The following is a 15,919-nucleotide window of genomic DNA, read 5'->3' on the forward strand; positions in this document are numbered from 1 at the left end:
CCAGGAAGACTCCTTTAGGATACCCCCTCCAAGTAACACGGAATGTGTTATGGCCTGACACTCTCCCGAGCACATAAAGGCTCCAATCATAAGGTGATTAAACAGCAGAATTTCTTTCAGCCGAAGGGAAGGGACATGAATTTCCCGTATAACAGGGTAGAATAGTTCCACCTCGGATACTGAGAAGCGGTTGTGAGATCTCTCCTACCCCCAAAAGAGCTGGGGGAGAGGGATGCGCTAAACTGGCCCAGACTGACCCCTAGCGGCAAGGTGAGCGCCCGATCGCTGCCCTGATCCAAGATGGCAGCACTGGAGGCCTGAGCTGGCGCCCTGAGGAGATCACGTGTTCAGGGCGGGGCCTGCACCTAGGGGGCGGAGTGGGGCGGCGCTCTAGGCTGAGCGGGAGGTCGCGGCTGCGGACGCTCAGTGGTGGCAGGTCTGGAAGCGGCTGCGGTAGCGGAGTTCCGCGCCCGTGGTCGAATCTGTTCGGGAGCCATGAGCGTGGACAAGGCCGAGTTATGCGGGTCTCTGCTCACCTGGGTAGGTCGGAGGCAGGGCCAGCGGCAGGTGTCCGCCTCTCTTTTCGACTGGGAACCCAGGCCTTGGCTTGGTCCACTTTTCTGCCCTGGGGTTTAGGAGAAGGAAGGGGGTTGTCGGCCTGCGGGGCCGTTGGACTCTGGTCTGAGCACCGACCCCCGTCACGTGGTGGGTCTGCGTGGAAAGAACAGGTGAGGCCCCGCCCCTTCGTGGCTTGGTCACGTGGGGGCGAGGGCACAGGTGAGCTGGCCTGGTGACGCGGGCCTGTGGGGACGAGGTGACTCGGTTCTGCCCTGGATTGGTCGCGCGGGGTTTGTGGGACAGAGGTAAAGTGAGGCCACGCCCCCTCCGGTCCCAGGTGAGCAGAGCTGGCTTCCTGGAGCAAAAGGCCAGCTTTGGTACAACCATGTGAAATTCCTGGTTACTGGAAAAGTCTGCAAAGAGGGAGTGGTTTGTTGGCCCCAGACCCTGACGCTGTCCATTGTGCTTTCCTCTTTCCCACAGTTGCAGTCATTCCATGTCCCATCTCCCTGTACCCGCCCCCAGGAGCTGAGCAGTGGCCTGGCCATAGCCTATGTGCTGAACCAGATGTAAGTAGGGATGAGGGGGAGGGTCCCCAAAGAGTCCCCCAGCAGCTCATCCCATCTTCTTATCCCCAGAGACCCTTCCTGGTTCAATGAGGCTTGGCTCCAGCGCATCTCAGAGGACCCAGGTCCCAACTGGAGGCTGAAGGTGACAGGTGGACTCGACTGGGGGACAGACTGAAGAGTTGATTAGGGAAGACTTATCTAGACATGTTCTGGGTGATGGGTCAGTTAGACATTTGTCCTGAGTAATGGACAGACAGACCTGGCCAGGAAGGGGAAGAGATGTCTTTTGACCAGCCAATTATTTAGTCTTTCAGTCATCTATTGAGCAGGTCTAGGCGTGCAGCAAGGAGTAACACAAACAAAAACCTGCATGCACATAAACATTGACTTCCAACTGCAGTAAATTATATGTAGATGATAAAAGCTAGGCCATGAGAGGGAGCAACTAGGGGTTGGTGGGCACTTACTCCAGATGGGCTGATCTCCATGTGAGATTTGGAGGAATAGTATTGCAGGCACAGGGAACAGCAAATACAAAAGCCCTGAGTTGAGAATAAGTTTCTGTGATCAAGGAGTGGTAGAGAAGTCAGAACAGAAAGCAAGGGGCCTGGTAGGCCCAGGGCAGGGAGGTGGATTCTATTTTAAGTGCTCTGCAAAGTCAAGGAAGGGTTTTAGCAGAGGAGACAACCTGGCTTGGGCTTGAAAAAGCTCCCTCTGGCTGCTTGGAGAAGAATGAAGAGTAGGCAACATGAGTGGAAGCTGAGACTGGGGAGAGATGACAGTGACCAGGGCCAAAGAATGACGGTGCAGGTGGCAATAAGTGATTGGATTCTGGGCACATGTAGCCTAATGAGCAGGTGGACAAAAAGGGCAGGCAGCCAGACAGATCAGGCATAGGAGAGAAGACATTCAGCTATAGAGAATGGGGCCAAACAGGATAAGATGACCGGAGATTGGCAAGGGAGGTGGAAAAAAAAGGGTGTAGATAGATTCAGAGTGAGGGATGCCTGGCTCCTTCTGGGGAACTCTGGGACCCTGGATAAAACTCCTTGTCGTTCCTCAGGTCAGCAACCTAAAGATAATCTTACAGAGCCTGATGGAGTACTCCCAGGATGTGAGTAGCTGTGAAAGGATTTAAGGGGTTGTTTTGGGAGCAGAAGGGCCTGTGAGCCCCTGACACCCACCCACCCACCCCTCCCCCTGCCTGTCCTCAGGTCCTGGGACATCCCATTTCAGAACAGCACCTTCCGGACGTGAGCCTCATTGGCGAGTTCTCAGACCCTGGAGAGCTTGGCAAGCTACTTCAGCTAGTGCTGGGCTGTGCCATCAGTTGCGAGAAAAAGCAGGGTATGGGGGGTTAAGGGGTCCACAGGGGAAGACACAAGGGAATTCTCCCCAAGTCTCAGTCTTCCTAACTTTGATCCCCAGAGCATATCCAGAGAATCATGACACTGGAGGAAGCAGTTCAGCATGTGGTGATGGAAGCCATCCAGGAGGTATGTGGGGGTGCCCAATGTGGCAAGGAGCTTCAGGGGAGGGGACATCTCTGGGGCAGAGGCAACTGGACACAGGCTCTGCCCTGGTGAGGTCTGGACTCTTGGAACTTAGCTAGCCAGATTCCCTGTCTCATGTGTCTGCCAGCTTCTCCTGGCTCTAAGAACCAGAGGACCAGCCTCCTTGTATGCTGGATGCACAGCAGGAGGCACTCTATTTGGGGGCTACAGGGGAGAAATTGCTTTGGAGACAGGAGGATGGAGAGGTCTCAGGCTGGACTGTAAAATCTTTGAAGGCTGCCTTCAGAAGGCTCCATTCATCTTAATGCCACCCCACCTCTCTCTAGCTCATGACCAAAGATACCCCTGATGCCTTGTTGCCGGAGTCATATGGGAACTTTGACAGCCAGGTAAGGGTGGGGGTCTTGGTTAGGGTCCTGCCCCCATTACTGATTCTTAGGGATGACTAAGGAGGAAGGGTTTGTCCTTAAGCCTATAAACCACCCCCATCCTTCAGGGTCCTACCTCTTCCCTTGCCTGGAACCCAAGGTTCCTGCATCACCTTCTTCCAGTCCCCTGGGGTCCCAGCCCTTTCTTCTTAGATCCCGAGGGTTTCTTGGCTCCCTCCATTCTACCCCTAGAGATCCCAGCCTCCTTCCCCCAGTTTCCTCCCCAGGATTCCTGAGTTCCTTGCTTCTCCCCACTCTCCCACCCCTCTTCTCAGTCCCGTAGGTACTACTTCCTGAGTGAGGAGGCTGATGAGGGGGACGAGCTGCGACAGCGCTGTCTGGATATGGAGCGGCAGGTGGGGCTGAGGTGGGGGGACCACAGGTGATTCCTGGGCAAGGTTGCCTGCATAGCCCCCCTCCTAGCTCCAGCTCACTGCACCCCCTGCCCTCAGCTGGTGCTCCTGTCAGAGGAAAAGCAGAACCTGGCACAAGAGAATGCAGTGCTGCGGCAGCGGGTGGGCAGGCCAGAGGGCGAGGGAGCCACAGGTCTCACTGCCAAGAAGCTGCTGCTGCTACAGTCCCAGCTGGAGCAACTGCAGGAGGAAAATTTCAGGTATGAGTCACTGGGGCCAGGGCCAGGCAGGCCAGGGGATTGGGATGGTACAGCCCCCTCATGTGCCCACCCCCACACACTCCCAGGCTAGAGAGTGGCAGGGAGGACGATCGTCTGCGCTGTGTTGAGCTGGAGCGGGAGGTCACTGAGCTGCAACAGCGGAACCAGGCGCTGACCAGCCTGGCCCAGGAAGCACAGGCACTGAAGGATGAGATGGATGAGCTGCGGTGAGTGGTGGATCCCTGGGTCCCCACCACACACCTCATTACCAGAGTGCCCTTCTGATGCCACAGTGCTTCTGTAACCCCAAAATGCCCAGTGGACCCCCCCACAATGCCCACTAGACTTCACAGTGCCATTGTGAACCCCACTGTACTATTCTGGGCTCCACCAAACCCCCTGGACACCACCAAGCCCCCTGGATCCATGGCTCCCCAGGTATCCCCCTATTATCCCACATCGTATCACCTAGACCTCATAACATCCGTGTGACCCCAGCAAGCCCAGGGCCCCCCACGATGTTCCCCAGACTCTACCATTCTAGGTCTTGTCATGTCCCAGGATCCCATGGTACCCTCTAGAACCCCACAATGCAATAACCTTGCAGTCCCTTGTGATCTCATTGTGTTCCCCCATGAAATGACTATGTTTTTACAAACCCAACGTGCTTAGTGTGTCCCCACTGTGTCTTCTGTAACTTTAAAGGGCTCCCTTGTGATCACATGGAACCTCTGTAATGTTAAAGTTCAAGGGTCACATAGTGCTCTGGCCCCAAAGCTCCTTCGTGAGTTCACCATGGCTCTTGCACCCCAGTGCCCTCGTCAATCCCACAGCCACCTTATGACCCCAATGTGTCCTTGGGGTTTCCTCAATCCCTCTGGGTCCCCATCATTTCCCCTGTAACTGTACAGCGATTCTGATCATCCCTCATTATGACCCTGGCTAAGCACTGATGCCTAGGGCTCCCTTTATGCTCCCTAATGACCCCCAATAGCACCAGGCTCAGGCTGACCCCTGACCTTCAAGACCCATCCTCTTGAACTCAGATGTGCCTAGGCTGACATGACCCGTCCTTCCCTGAGGGACTTGCATCCAAGCTGAACCCTGACTGTAGACCCGGGCCTCCTCTCCCCATTCGCCCCCTCCCCCAGGCAGTCCTCAGAGCGTGCTGGGCAGCTAGAAGCTACACTGAGCAGCTGCAGGCGCCGCCTGGGAGAGCTCAGGGAGCTGCGACGGCAGGTGCGGCAGCTGGAGGAGTGCAATGCTGGCCATGCAGAGCGCACACGGCAGCTGGAGGATGAGCTGCGCAAGGCTGGTTCTCTGCGTGCCCAGCTGGAGGCACAGCGACGGCAGGTGCATCAGGGGTTGGAGTGCCAGGGCTGGGGTGAGGGACCCTCATGACTCACTCACTTTGGGGACCCTCAGGGTGGTGTCAATCCCCTCAAAAGTGAATGTTCTCTTTTGTTTAGGCAGGCTAGCTATTCTCTAGGTTTTAAGCTCTGCCCCTTCTCTTGAGCACACCCATCTGATTTCTTTGAGGCTGGGTCCTCTGGCCCCGCTCCTTCACCTTGTACTCAATCCCAGTCCCTCCTTCTCACCCTGCTGTCTTCATCCCTGCCCTTTGTTCAGGTTCAGGAACTGCAGGGCCAGCGGCAGGAAGAAGCTATGAAGGCAGAGAAGTGGCTATTTGAGTGTCGAAATCTGGAGGAAAAGTATGAGTCGGTGACAAAGGAGAAGGAGGTGAGGCTGAGGTCTCGCCACCCAAGCCCCACTCTGTGCATTATGAGGTAGCCCACTTCCCCGGAGATCAAGTCTGCCTCGAGTAATGTCTTGCATCCTGCCCCTCCAGCGGCTTTTGGCAGAGCGGGACTCCCTGCGGGAGGCCAATGAGGAGCTGCGTTGTGCCCAGCTGCAGCCTCGGGGCCTGACCCAGGCTGGTAAGTTTGGGGCTCATCCTGGGATCCTGGGGTGGGGGTCGGCCTGGGGTGCTATTAGGGCAGGTAGAAAAGGCAGTGTCCCAGGGCTTATCTAGGTTGAGGACAGATCTAGGCCATGCTGGAGGGTACGCTAAAATGGAAAGAGATGACAAGGACTGACAGAAGGCAGGGCTGTCCCCCTGAGCACTGGGTGGTGCTGGGCATCACAGCTCCTTGCCAAGCTATGGGGGCGGGGGGGGGGGGGTGGCTTACATCAAGCAAGGCTTTTGGCTGTGCCTGAGCTCCCAAAGATGATTCTTAGAAAGAGTACCCTAGGGATGGGAGTAGGAGCTGTGCAGCTACCTGAAGACTTTTCTCACATTCTCCAGACCCCTCACTGGATCCCACCTCACCGGCTGTGGAAAACTTAGCAGCGGAGATCCTTCCTGCAGAGCTCAGGTATCCTGTGGTACCTCAGAGCTTTGGTCCCACCCTAACCTGCCAGTACCTGCCTTCAGCCCTGCCCCCAGTGCAGGCACCTACCATAGCCCAGCCAGCCTGACTTTGTTTCCAAATCCTAGCTGGGCTCCTAGGCCCACCCACTCTTAATTCTGCCCTTACCTGGCTGGGGCTCCAGCCCTATGGGTGGCTCACCTCTCCCGATGCATCCTCAGTGCATAAATTAGATCCAGCCAGGCTGGCTCTACTAGCCATGCAAAAAAATCCTATGCCCAGCTTTGCCCACATCGGACTCTGCCGCCGGGACACAGCCCTGTTCTCAGTGTAACCCCTGCTGAGTTTAATGCCCTGTGTGCTGCCCAGATGGACTCTTCCACCGCAGCTCTCCCCATTCCTACGTCTTACTTTCCCGCTGCCCCTTTGCTAGTGTTTCAAGCCGCTCATGTAGCCCCACCCTTGCCTTGCTCCACCTTTAGGTCAGCTAATAGCCCCGCTCACTTCAGCCCACCACCCCCATGCTCCGCCCACCACACCTAGGCCCAGCCCGCAGCTCTCTAGTCCTACCTGGGTTCTGGCTGGGGTCTTCCCCAGGGCTCTGTCCCTTTCCTAGTTCCCTCTGTCCGGTTTCCCACCGTGAGCCCGGGCAAGTCTGCGGGGTGACCGGTCCCCAGCCCTGTTCAACTCCCTCTGGTCCGCAGGGAGACACTCCTGCGGCTTCAGCTGGAGAACAAGCGTTTGTGCCAGCAAGAGGCCGCCGACCGGGAGCGGCAGGAGGAGCTGCAGCGCCACCTGGAGGAGGCCAACCGCGCGCGCCACGGGCTGGAGACACAGCACCGGTGAGGACCCGGTGGAGGGGGGTCCCTGCATGCGTGGAGAGGGGCAGAGGGCCGGTGCAGACGCTGAGCGGCCGCCCACCCACGCAGACTGAACCAGCAGCAGCTGTCGGAGCTGCGCGCTCAGGTGGAGGACCTACAGAAGGCCTTGCAGGAGCAGGGGGGCAAGACTGAGGATGTGAGTGCTTACCTCCTCCCTGTCTGGCTCTCCCTCCTGCTTCCCAGTAACCCTCTTCTCTCTCCCCTCTGCTGCCTGACGCCCCGTGCAGTCCATTGTAAGTATCATGGGCCTAGGGTGGCACCCCTTCCCTCCCCTGAGGGAGGGTTTGGGAACTCTGGACCCCCACTCACCTAGTGCCTCTTGTCTCCTCCAGTCCACGCTGCTGAAGAGGAAGCTAGAGGAACATTTGTGAGTCCCAGAGGGAGGGCACTTCTTGGGGAGGTGCTGGGGCAAATGCTGGGGGATAGGGAAGTGCTGATGGAGAGTCATTTATGAGAGCAAGTCAGCAGAAATACAGACTGAAAATTTAGATCTAGTGGGGTCTTAAAGGCCATGGGAAGCAGTAAGGACTGTTTGAGGGGAGCAATGGTGAGCCATGGAGGTAATTTCAGTAAGGTAGTGTGACAGAGTTACCTTTTACTTTTTACATTGTTAAAAAATTGTTTTAAACGTCCATCACATTTATAGTTTAAAAACCAAAATGTATACTTCCCAATTGACTCAGTTTCCACCCCACTTCACCCCTATTTCTACTAGTTTATTATGAAAATCCCTCCAGAGTTTTTAAAGCAAATACGAATAAATATGAATATAGGTTTTTTAATTCTCATTCCTTATTTACACAAAAGGTAGCATAATGTATGCTAGCATACACTTTGCTTTTCCTACGTAAGATGACTGGGAAATTTCTCCAAATGAATAGTCATTTTTTAAAAATTGGAGAGAGGAGGAAAGGGGGAGGTAAAAGGGGTCAAATATGCGGTGACAGAAAGAAATCTAACTTAGGAAGGTGAACACAATATATAAATAAACACACACACACACACACACACACACACGCCTTACTGTTAAAGTGTACATCTGAAACACTGGATTTCACTAACCAATGTAACCATAAAAAAAAATAAAAATAAAATAAATATAGCAGCCTGTGTCATCTGGGTTCCATGGGGGGGAAACTAGGCCTTATAGAAATGATTTGGATGGTTGTTTTCTTAGTTCTGGCTAAGGATGGAATGTAGCTAAGAATGACCCAGAGAACAGAAAAAATTATTTCCTTACAGAGGCTAGATACCAGAGGCATTGGATTTAATCTCCTATAGAATTCTGGTCCAGAAGGGCTAGCCTGTAGCACTTTTGTGAATATAATAATATAGTTAACTTATTCTTTCTAGGTATTTGCAATTTCAAAGAAACAAGTAAAACCTTGCATATGCATCATTTCACTTGTGTGCAAATATATCAAGTGGAATTGGTAGCTCAGAGGGCACATGCCTTTGCACATGTCTTTGTGACTATTAGATGTTATACTATGTTCCACATTTAAGGCACAATAATAGTCTCATCTATAGGTAATGTTATTAAATCCTTTGGGTTTTGCCACTGGTGGTACATGGTACTGAACCTTGGTGCAACTTGTAGCCTGCATGTTATAAGAGATTTGCATTCTAGAAAAATGGCTGGCTGCTGGTCGGGGAATGGAACTGAGGGTTTGAGAGTAGAAATGAGGAGTGGTGGTGGCTAGACCAGCCAGTGGGATATGAAATTAGGAGAAGTAGATATACAGGGATGCTGGTCCAGGGGTCACCTGACTAGGGATGTGGAGGGTTATGGCTCTGATGGTGGAGGAGGTGGCGGGGCCAGAACACACATCCCTTGTGCTTACGGGGTAGGCAGAGAGGTCTCTGGCCAGTTGGGAATGCCGTGGTTACCATCACTGCTGCCTGTCCCCCACCCACAGGCAGAAGCTGCATGAGGCAGATCTGGAGCTGCAGCGGAAGCGGGAGTACATCGAGGAGCTGGAGCCACCTGCTGATGGCAGCAGTGAGTAGGGCTCAGCAGCCAGACAGGTAGGGGAGCCCTGGGCTTTGCATGGAGCTGAGGGGTCACCTTGTGCCTCCAGCAGCCCGGCGTATTGAGGAGCTACAGGACAGCCTGCAGAAGAAGGACGCGGACTTGCGGGCCATGGAGGAGCGGTACCGCCGCTATGTGGACAAAGCACGCACGGTGAGGATGCTAGGTGACTTCCTGTCCAGGTTGCTGCCTCCCATTGGGTCATACCTCCCACCAGTTTGCACATCTCTACTCGCCCTTCCCACTCCTGTCATATGTCATCACATCACAGACTTCTACACCATGGCCACGAGCTGTCACACTTAACACACCCCAATGCGTCAAACAACCTGAAAGGCCAAGGTCACCCTAGATGTGTCTTCCACAACCTTTAGGTCATACAGACCCTGGAACCCAAGCAGCGGCCACCCAGGGGGGCGCCCCCAGAACTCCACACCTTGAGGACACAGCTCCGGGAGCGGGAAGTTCGCATCCGGCACCTGGAGGTGGGTGTCTGCATCCCTTTTCACTGCCTCCAGCATATGCAGGCCCTTGACTATTGCCTCTTTGACAGATGGACTTTGAGAAAAATCGAAGTCAGCGGGAACAGGAAGAAAAGCTGCTCATCAGTGCCTGGTATAACATGGTGAGTGTACTAGCACTACAGCTGGAGTGTTGGAGGTGTCCTGTGGGTTCACCTGGTGCCAACCACACCCCCTTCCTCCAGGGCATGGCCTTGCAGCAGCGAGCTGGAGAAGAGCGGGCGCCTGCCCATGCTCAGTCTTTCTTGGCACAGCAGCGGCTGGCCACCAACGCTCGTCGTGGACCCCTGGGACGCCTCACATCCCTGAACATGCGCTCCACTGACAAGCACTAATGGACTTCAGGATCCTGCCACCTGCCCAGTCAGTCAGGGCTTAATCTACCCTGGATTCTCCCAACTCATCTAGGCCCAGTGTCATGCTTGGGTCAGCTGCTTGAGAGCCTCGAGATCATGACCTGTCTTTTGCTCTCCCAGATTGGACAAAAGTGCAGGACAGAGTGGGACGCAGATATGGGTCTGTTCTTTTTAGCAATGTGATTCTTTTCCTTGATACTTCTCCTGTGGTTAATGAGCTGCCAGGGCAGAGAGTGATTTTATATTTGAGAAGAAAAATAATAAAGACTTTCAATCTGCCCTGGCTGGACTCTGGGCACTGAGGTAAGGGAAAGAAGATGGGCTTGGGCCTCAGACCACTGCTTTTAAGAAAGGCCTGGCTTGTGATCTTACTGAAGTACGAGTGACTGATAGTACCCAGTGAGAGGTGAGAATCAGTTTGCATTTGTGTCACTGTGCATGTGTGGTGGGATTGAAGAAGCTTCAGACAAAAATCCCTGCTTTATGAAGCTATTATTTCCAATGAAGGGAGACAGATAATAAACAAAATAGATAAAAGTTTGATAAGAGAAGTGCTATAGAGAAAAATAAAGCAGACAGAACTGATGAGGATGTAGGAGGTGGATTTGGGAGGTGGTGATTTTTAATAAAAGGCCAGCAAAGGAGGCCCCACCAAAGTAGTGACATAATTTTAAGCACAGACCCGAAGGAGGTGAAGGAGAGGACATGTAGGTATATGGAGAAGAGCAATCTAGCTAGAGGGAACAGCATGTGCAAATGTCCTGATAGAAGACCTTACTTGGTGAGTAAGAGGGACAGTATGGAGTGAGTGAGGGGAGGGGAGGAAACAAGGGTACGGAGATTGTTCAGGGCCTCATGGGCTGCGGGGAAAGCTTTAGCTTTTATTCTAAGTGAGATAGGAGTCATGAAGGGTTCTAAGCAAAGTAGGGACTTACTTCATTCAGGTGTTCATAGGCTCCCTTTGGCTGCTGTGGGAGGAAGTGACTGGGGGGTTAGGGCCAGAGCTGGGAGACCAGGGAAGAGGTCATTAGTCCACCTGGATGGTTGTGTGACACTGGGGGCTCTAGCCATGATGGGGACTTTGGAGGAAGGGAAATGGTTGCATTGTGGATACAATTGGAAGACCATGCCACTCACATTTGCTGCTGGGTTTATGTGGAGGGGATGAGAGAAAGAAGAGTTGAAGATGACTCCAGGTTTTGTCTTCATCAACTGGAAGGGCAAAGCTGACAGGTTGGGAAGCTGATAGGGAGCTGATTCAGGGGAGTGTTATGTCTTAAGACACTTGGGAGCTCTCCACATGGAGACATCAAGCAGACAGTTGACTCTATGGGTCTAGAGACAGAAGGGAACTTGGCTGAACTTCTAAATGTAGGAGTCATTGGCATATGACTGAATTAAGAGCAAAGGATATCTGAGAATTCAGGGATTGAGGGTGGAGAGGTCACTTGAAGAATCATAAATCAAGGCTGGCAGGAGGAAGCTGTGGTCCTGGGACAGTGGCTGGTACAGTAATGAATGAATAAAGCTGTACACACTGATGGGGCCATTTCAGAGCTCGGCATTTGGGAAGATGTGGGTAGAGCATGATCAGGTAACCTGGAACATTTCTCAAATCTAACAGTGTAATGCTTGGCAGGAAAAGTCAGGCTAACAACATTTGAGTAGAACCCAGTCACACTTTATTGAGCACCTGTTATGTACCAAAAGCACTTTAAAGCCATCATTTCATCCCATTCTCACAACTCGGAGAGGTAACCACTCACATCTCCATTTCAAGGAAACAATAAAGGCAGAACACACTGATAGAGGCCTCTTGGGCAGTCGGGGTGGGAAGTAGAACTGGTGGGAAGGCAGGGCTGCTCAAAGCAGCTGGAAAAATCCCTGGCTCTTAGCCCACTGCCAGGCCCACAGGAGGTGCTCCAAGCCCCTGTTCTAGACGTGAAGGCAGGAACTGGTTAAATGAGGGCAGGTGGAGTCCACTAGCCGGTTTATGTAGACCTGGACCACTGCTTGTGTGCGGTGTGGGTCTTGGGTCCCTGTTTTGGGGAATCCCAGGCCCGAGGGTATCAGGCGAGACTCTCCTCCTCCTCACCAATGGGGCTGGGCAGCCAGGGCGGTGCTGGCCCCCGGGGCGCGGGCATGGACACTGTAGTGAAGGGCTCCGTGACTGACCCGGGGGCAGGCAGCTCGGGCCCGGAGGGGAGCTCAAATTCGGGCTCCCGCAGGCCAGAGTCCAGCAGTGGGTCACTGCAGCCGCATTCTGGGGCCGCGCCGTCTTGGGTGCTGGCGCACGTGCAGCTAGGGGCGGTGGATGCCTCCGATACACAGCTGTTCTTCCGGCGCAGCAAGGACAGACGCCGGCCCAGCAGGCCTCCTGCAGCCATGCCCGGGCCCACCGGCAGGAGGCGCTGCAAGAAGTCGCCCTGTGCCTCGCCCAGGGGCACGTCCAGGCCATCGGGCCGCTGGAACTGCATGTCCTCCTTGGCCAGCCTGTGGGACAGACAGCAGGCCAGCACTGTGACCTCGCCCCCTACTTGACTGACAGCTGGAACCAAGATCTGCTACTTTTCCTGGCTCTGCCTACCCCCTTTGTCTCGCTTATGCCAAAAGACATTGGCCCTTCACCCAGGAGCCTGGCCTTATCCTCTGGCTGTGCCTCTGCTCATACTTAGGATTCATAGACTCAGTTGTAGCTCTGCTGTATCTCCTTTGGTATGGCCTCTGGGCACCAGTCCAGTCCTCATACACCTTAGCCCAATTAGTGGCCCAGTCCCAGACCCTGACCCCATCCCCGTCCTCATAGGCTTTATTTAGCTCTTAGCCCCTAACCTCTAGATTTTAGCCCTTAGCCTTGTGGTACCCCTAAAGCCCCCTTAATCGGTCTTCGCAGAGCCCTAAACCTCGCTCCAAGAGGCCCCGCCCATCCCCTCGCTCACGTGATGTCGAAGGTGGAGCCCTGGAAGGAAGGTTGCAGCCTCTGGAAGGCGGTGGCTGCTGTGTAGGGGGCGCGAGCCTCGGTCGCGTCCCAGTAAAGGTCCTTCTCCAGCATGGCTAGGTCGTCGTACATCTCGTCCACTGCGAGCATTGACACCTGCGGGCGCGGACACGGGGCTAGATGGGTAGCAAGCACGGGCACCGTGGGGCAGACCTCTCACGATGGGTAGGAGTGTGGCACCAAAGAGAGAAGGATGGTTCGGAGGTGGGGCCTGGGCTAGTCTTGGCGAGGGTAGGGCCAGGGTCACTGTGGGAGGCCAGGGATGAGCGCAATAGTCTCACCTGGAAGTTGCGGTCAATCAGAAAGTTGGTTTCAAAGTCGTCGTCGTCCTCACCGAAAGGGTTGATGAGCTGTTCGGCTACCTGAATGGGGAGGGGGAAGGTAGGCAGAGACCTGAGAACCCCTGCCTACTCCACATCCAGCGTTGGACCTTGGAGGAGCCCCTCCCACCTTGAGCCAGCCAGCGTAGAAGAAGAACTGCAGCAGAGTGAAGACGGGCACAAACAGGTCAAGATTGTGGTCTTTGTATCCCTGCGCAGGGTCTAGGAACTGGCGACCGATGAGGCAGGCCAGGAAGTAACTGTACACCGCAATGGTCACCACCTGCGGGCGGGTTGCCAGGTCAGGACTCTTCTGGCCAGTAGAGAACAGAGCTAAGATCGGGCGTCACTGTGATGGGGTCTTATCTGGCCCTGGGTTTCCCACTTGAGACCAGTGCCTCTGATGCTGGATCTAAACGGAGGCACGGAAGAGGGGTTACCTGGGTGTAGACGAGGGGTACGCTGATCCAGTCATAGTGAAAGAGCATCGAACACTTGCCCCGAAACACAGTCAGCTCCTGGAAACGGATACAGGTCATTGAGGGGGCCTGATTTGTGAGCTCCCAGGTGAGGATTAAGTGTGGGTATTTGGATGAAAGTGAGTGTTCACGTGATGAAAGGTTGTGTGTGCTTCTGGGAGCTCCAGGGAGAGTATTTAGTGGTGAATTTCTACCTGGGGTGGGGGCCCCATAGAGATAGATGTGCACCTGGGGGCTGCTGGGTAAGGATGTTTGGAATCGGCCTGTGGGAGGCCTGTGGCAGGCCCGCGGTCTGATCTAACTCCAGGGCGGGGGAGGCAGGGATACAATTTCTCTGGTATTTTGTATTAATGACCAGCTGGCAAGCCCACCTCGAGCAGCAGTTTAAGGGCGCTGTTGTCGCGGATGCGGCCCTCGCGCCGGGCCTGTGCTGCCAGGTTGGAGAACCAGACGCAGGGCACCCAATACTTGTTGTAGGACGAGTTCAGGTTTTCGAACTTCTTGCGCTCCTCACGGGTCATAAACCCTAGAGGGGTGAAGTCGGGGGTCACTTGCTACACCCTCTGTGTTCGCCCTGCCCCCCGCATCTAGCCCCGAACCTCACCAGCCTCCACAACGTGGTCTATGGTGGGGAAGCGCTTGAAGACGGCGGTGCTGACAGAGCGCAGGATGAGCACAGCGGAGAGCCCTGCATAGCGCATGAGCGTGCGCCGATAGAGGCGGCCGCGCTCGTCGCGGCCGTGCACAGTTCCCGACACTATGCACATGAGCGCGTCCGGCAGAGGCATACAGAGGTACTGGTTCCACCAGCGGTGTACCACCAGGTTCACATAAAAGCCTGCAGGAGAGCCAGCAATTGAGGGGATTAGTGGGGACACTAGGGCTAGCGGTTCGGGGACCCAGGTTGTGGGAAGAGGAATGATATGGGATCTGCGTCAGGGTCCCTAGGCAGGTGGGGCCACCCTGGCTAGGTGGGGCCATTTGGGCTGGAAACTTGGGGGTCCAGCCATAAGAGCAGAGTGGCCCGAGCCAGCTGGGTTGCTCCGATTACTTCGGAGTCACAAGTGATGGAGGGTTAGGATCCCAGTATGGGGGCAGAGACACAGGGCCTATAGGAGGGTTTTCACCGAGGCCGCAGGAAGCCCCTGGGCCAGGGATGCGAAGGGGATGGCCACAGAATCTGTGTCAAGGAGCCTAATGTAGGCTGGTTACCCCATCCGTGTGGGCAGAGAAGGAGGCTGGGGGCCAGGCCTTGACAGAGTTGACAGAGAAATACTCCCCAGGCTGGACTTGAGAGGATGGAATTACATGGGGTCCTTAGGACTCAGGACATGGGGAGGGGGCACTTGTAATCTTATGCAAACACAGTGAAGTGACCAGGGATAAGTATATGATGTGGAATTCTCTCGGGGGCACTGTGACTAGGTGATAACCGAGGTCTTGGGAGTGGAGGCTACACCTGGCATAAAATATGCAGAAATGGGGTCTGTGGGTTGGGTTTGAGGGGGGTCTCAGTGGGGCAGAAATGGGGGTTTCTCCAAAAGTGGTGAGTTCGAATGGGTTTCTCTGGATCAGGGGATGGGGAACTCAGGAGCTTGTACACACCGAGCACAAAAGAGACAGGGATGAGACTGGCATACTGGTCACAGTAAATGACGAGCTTCTCGAAGTAGCGCTTCTGCCCTTCAGTCAGCACGAAGCTGCAGGGGAGGGGCATGGGGTCACCGGTGAGGCTTCTCCCTAGCTACAGATCTCTCTTCCCATGCCCCACCTTGGGCACACCTGAGTCCCTTCCCAGCCTCATCTGGCCAGCTTGCCCACCCCAAGCTGCCTCACCGATAGGCAGAACTCAGCACCATGTAGAGCCCAAGGAAACAGAGCAGCTCCCGCCAGAGAAGTTTGTAGATGCTCCCGCGCCACAGCAGCAGCAACTGAGAGAAACCGCCGAATCGCGCATTGGCCACGCGGGCTGTGTACGTGACAGTCATCGTGGCGCTGGGCCGGTCGGGCCAAAGGAGATGGGGCTGGACCAGATCTGTGCCTGTGGGCTGTGGAACTGGGGTCTGGGAGGGAGCTGGGCAAGGGGCTGCGGGTGGAACGTGGAGGAGGGGGGGAGAGGTACGGGGTGACTCACTTCGGTGTCCTTTCCCCGCACCCTGCCATTTCCTCCGCGGGGTCTCCTCCCAGCCTTGTTTAGTCCCCTCCCTAGCTGCCAGTCCTCCACCCAAGCCCCTCTTGCAGGCCACCCCCTTCCCTGAACTCCTGGTCCTGTGCCTACCTC

General features: G+C 55.0%; 2 protein-coding genes across 6 annotated transcripts; one reads left to right on the plus strand and one right to left on the minus strand.

Moving 5' to 3' along the window:
- The first annotated feature begins 381 nt into the window (after positions 1-381).
- Positions 382-10,382, plus strand: HOOK2 (hook microtubule tethering protein 2). Of its 5 annotated transcripts, none has more exons than XM_016162171.2 (23): positions 382-540; positions 1,042-1,127; positions 1,197-1,269; positions 2,191-2,241; positions 2,342-2,474; positions 2,556-2,623; positions 2,968-3,030; positions 3,345-3,425; positions 3,522-3,682; positions 3,769-3,909; positions 4,834-5,035; positions 5,312-5,422; positions 5,532-5,619; positions 5,988-6,057; positions 6,756-6,893; positions 6,981-7,068; positions 7,160-7,165; positions 7,265-7,299; positions 8,852-8,934; positions 9,014-9,117; positions 9,339-9,449; positions 9,518-9,589; positions 9,671-10,382. In XM_016162171.2, exons 1-23 carry the CDS (start codon positions 496-498, stop codon positions 9,818-9,820), a joined length of 2,160 nt encoding a protein of 719 aa, XP_016017657.1. In that variant the 5' UTR covers positions 382-495; the 3' UTR covers positions 9,821-10,382. The 5 variants fall into 5 exon arrangements, with proteins under 5 accessions (XP_016017657.1, XP_016017658.1, XP_016017659.1 ...); XM_016162172.2 differs by having other exon boundaries at positions 9,017-9,117; XM_016162173.2 differs by lacking the exon at positions 7,160-7,165.
- A 1,528-nt stretch (positions 10,383-11,910) lies between these two features.
- BEST2 (bestrophin 2) lies at positions 11,911-15,626 on the minus strand. The gene is made up of 9 exons (XM_016162175.2): positions 15,475-15,626; positions 15,244-15,338; positions 14,243-14,476; positions 14,010-14,164; positions 13,600-13,677; positions 13,290-13,442; positions 13,121-13,201; positions 12,781-12,935; positions 11,911-12,334 (listed from the first exon to the last, which is right to left on the minus strand). The coding sequence occupies exons 1-9, from the start codon at positions 15,624-15,626 to the stop codon at positions 11,911-11,913; spliced, it is 1,527 nt and encodes a 508-aa protein (XP_016017661.1).
- Positions 15,627-15,919: the final 293 nt, after the last annotated feature.

Source organism: Rousettus aegyptiacus, unplaced genomic scaffold (genome assembly GCF_014176215.1).
Source record: "Rousettus aegyptiacus isolate mRouAeg1 unplaced genomic scaffold, mRouAeg1.p scaffold_m13_p_16, whole genome shotgun sequence".
Taxonomy (NCBI): domain Eukaryota; kingdom Metazoa; phylum Chordata; class Mammalia; order Chiroptera; family Pteropodidae; genus Rousettus; species Rousettus aegyptiacus.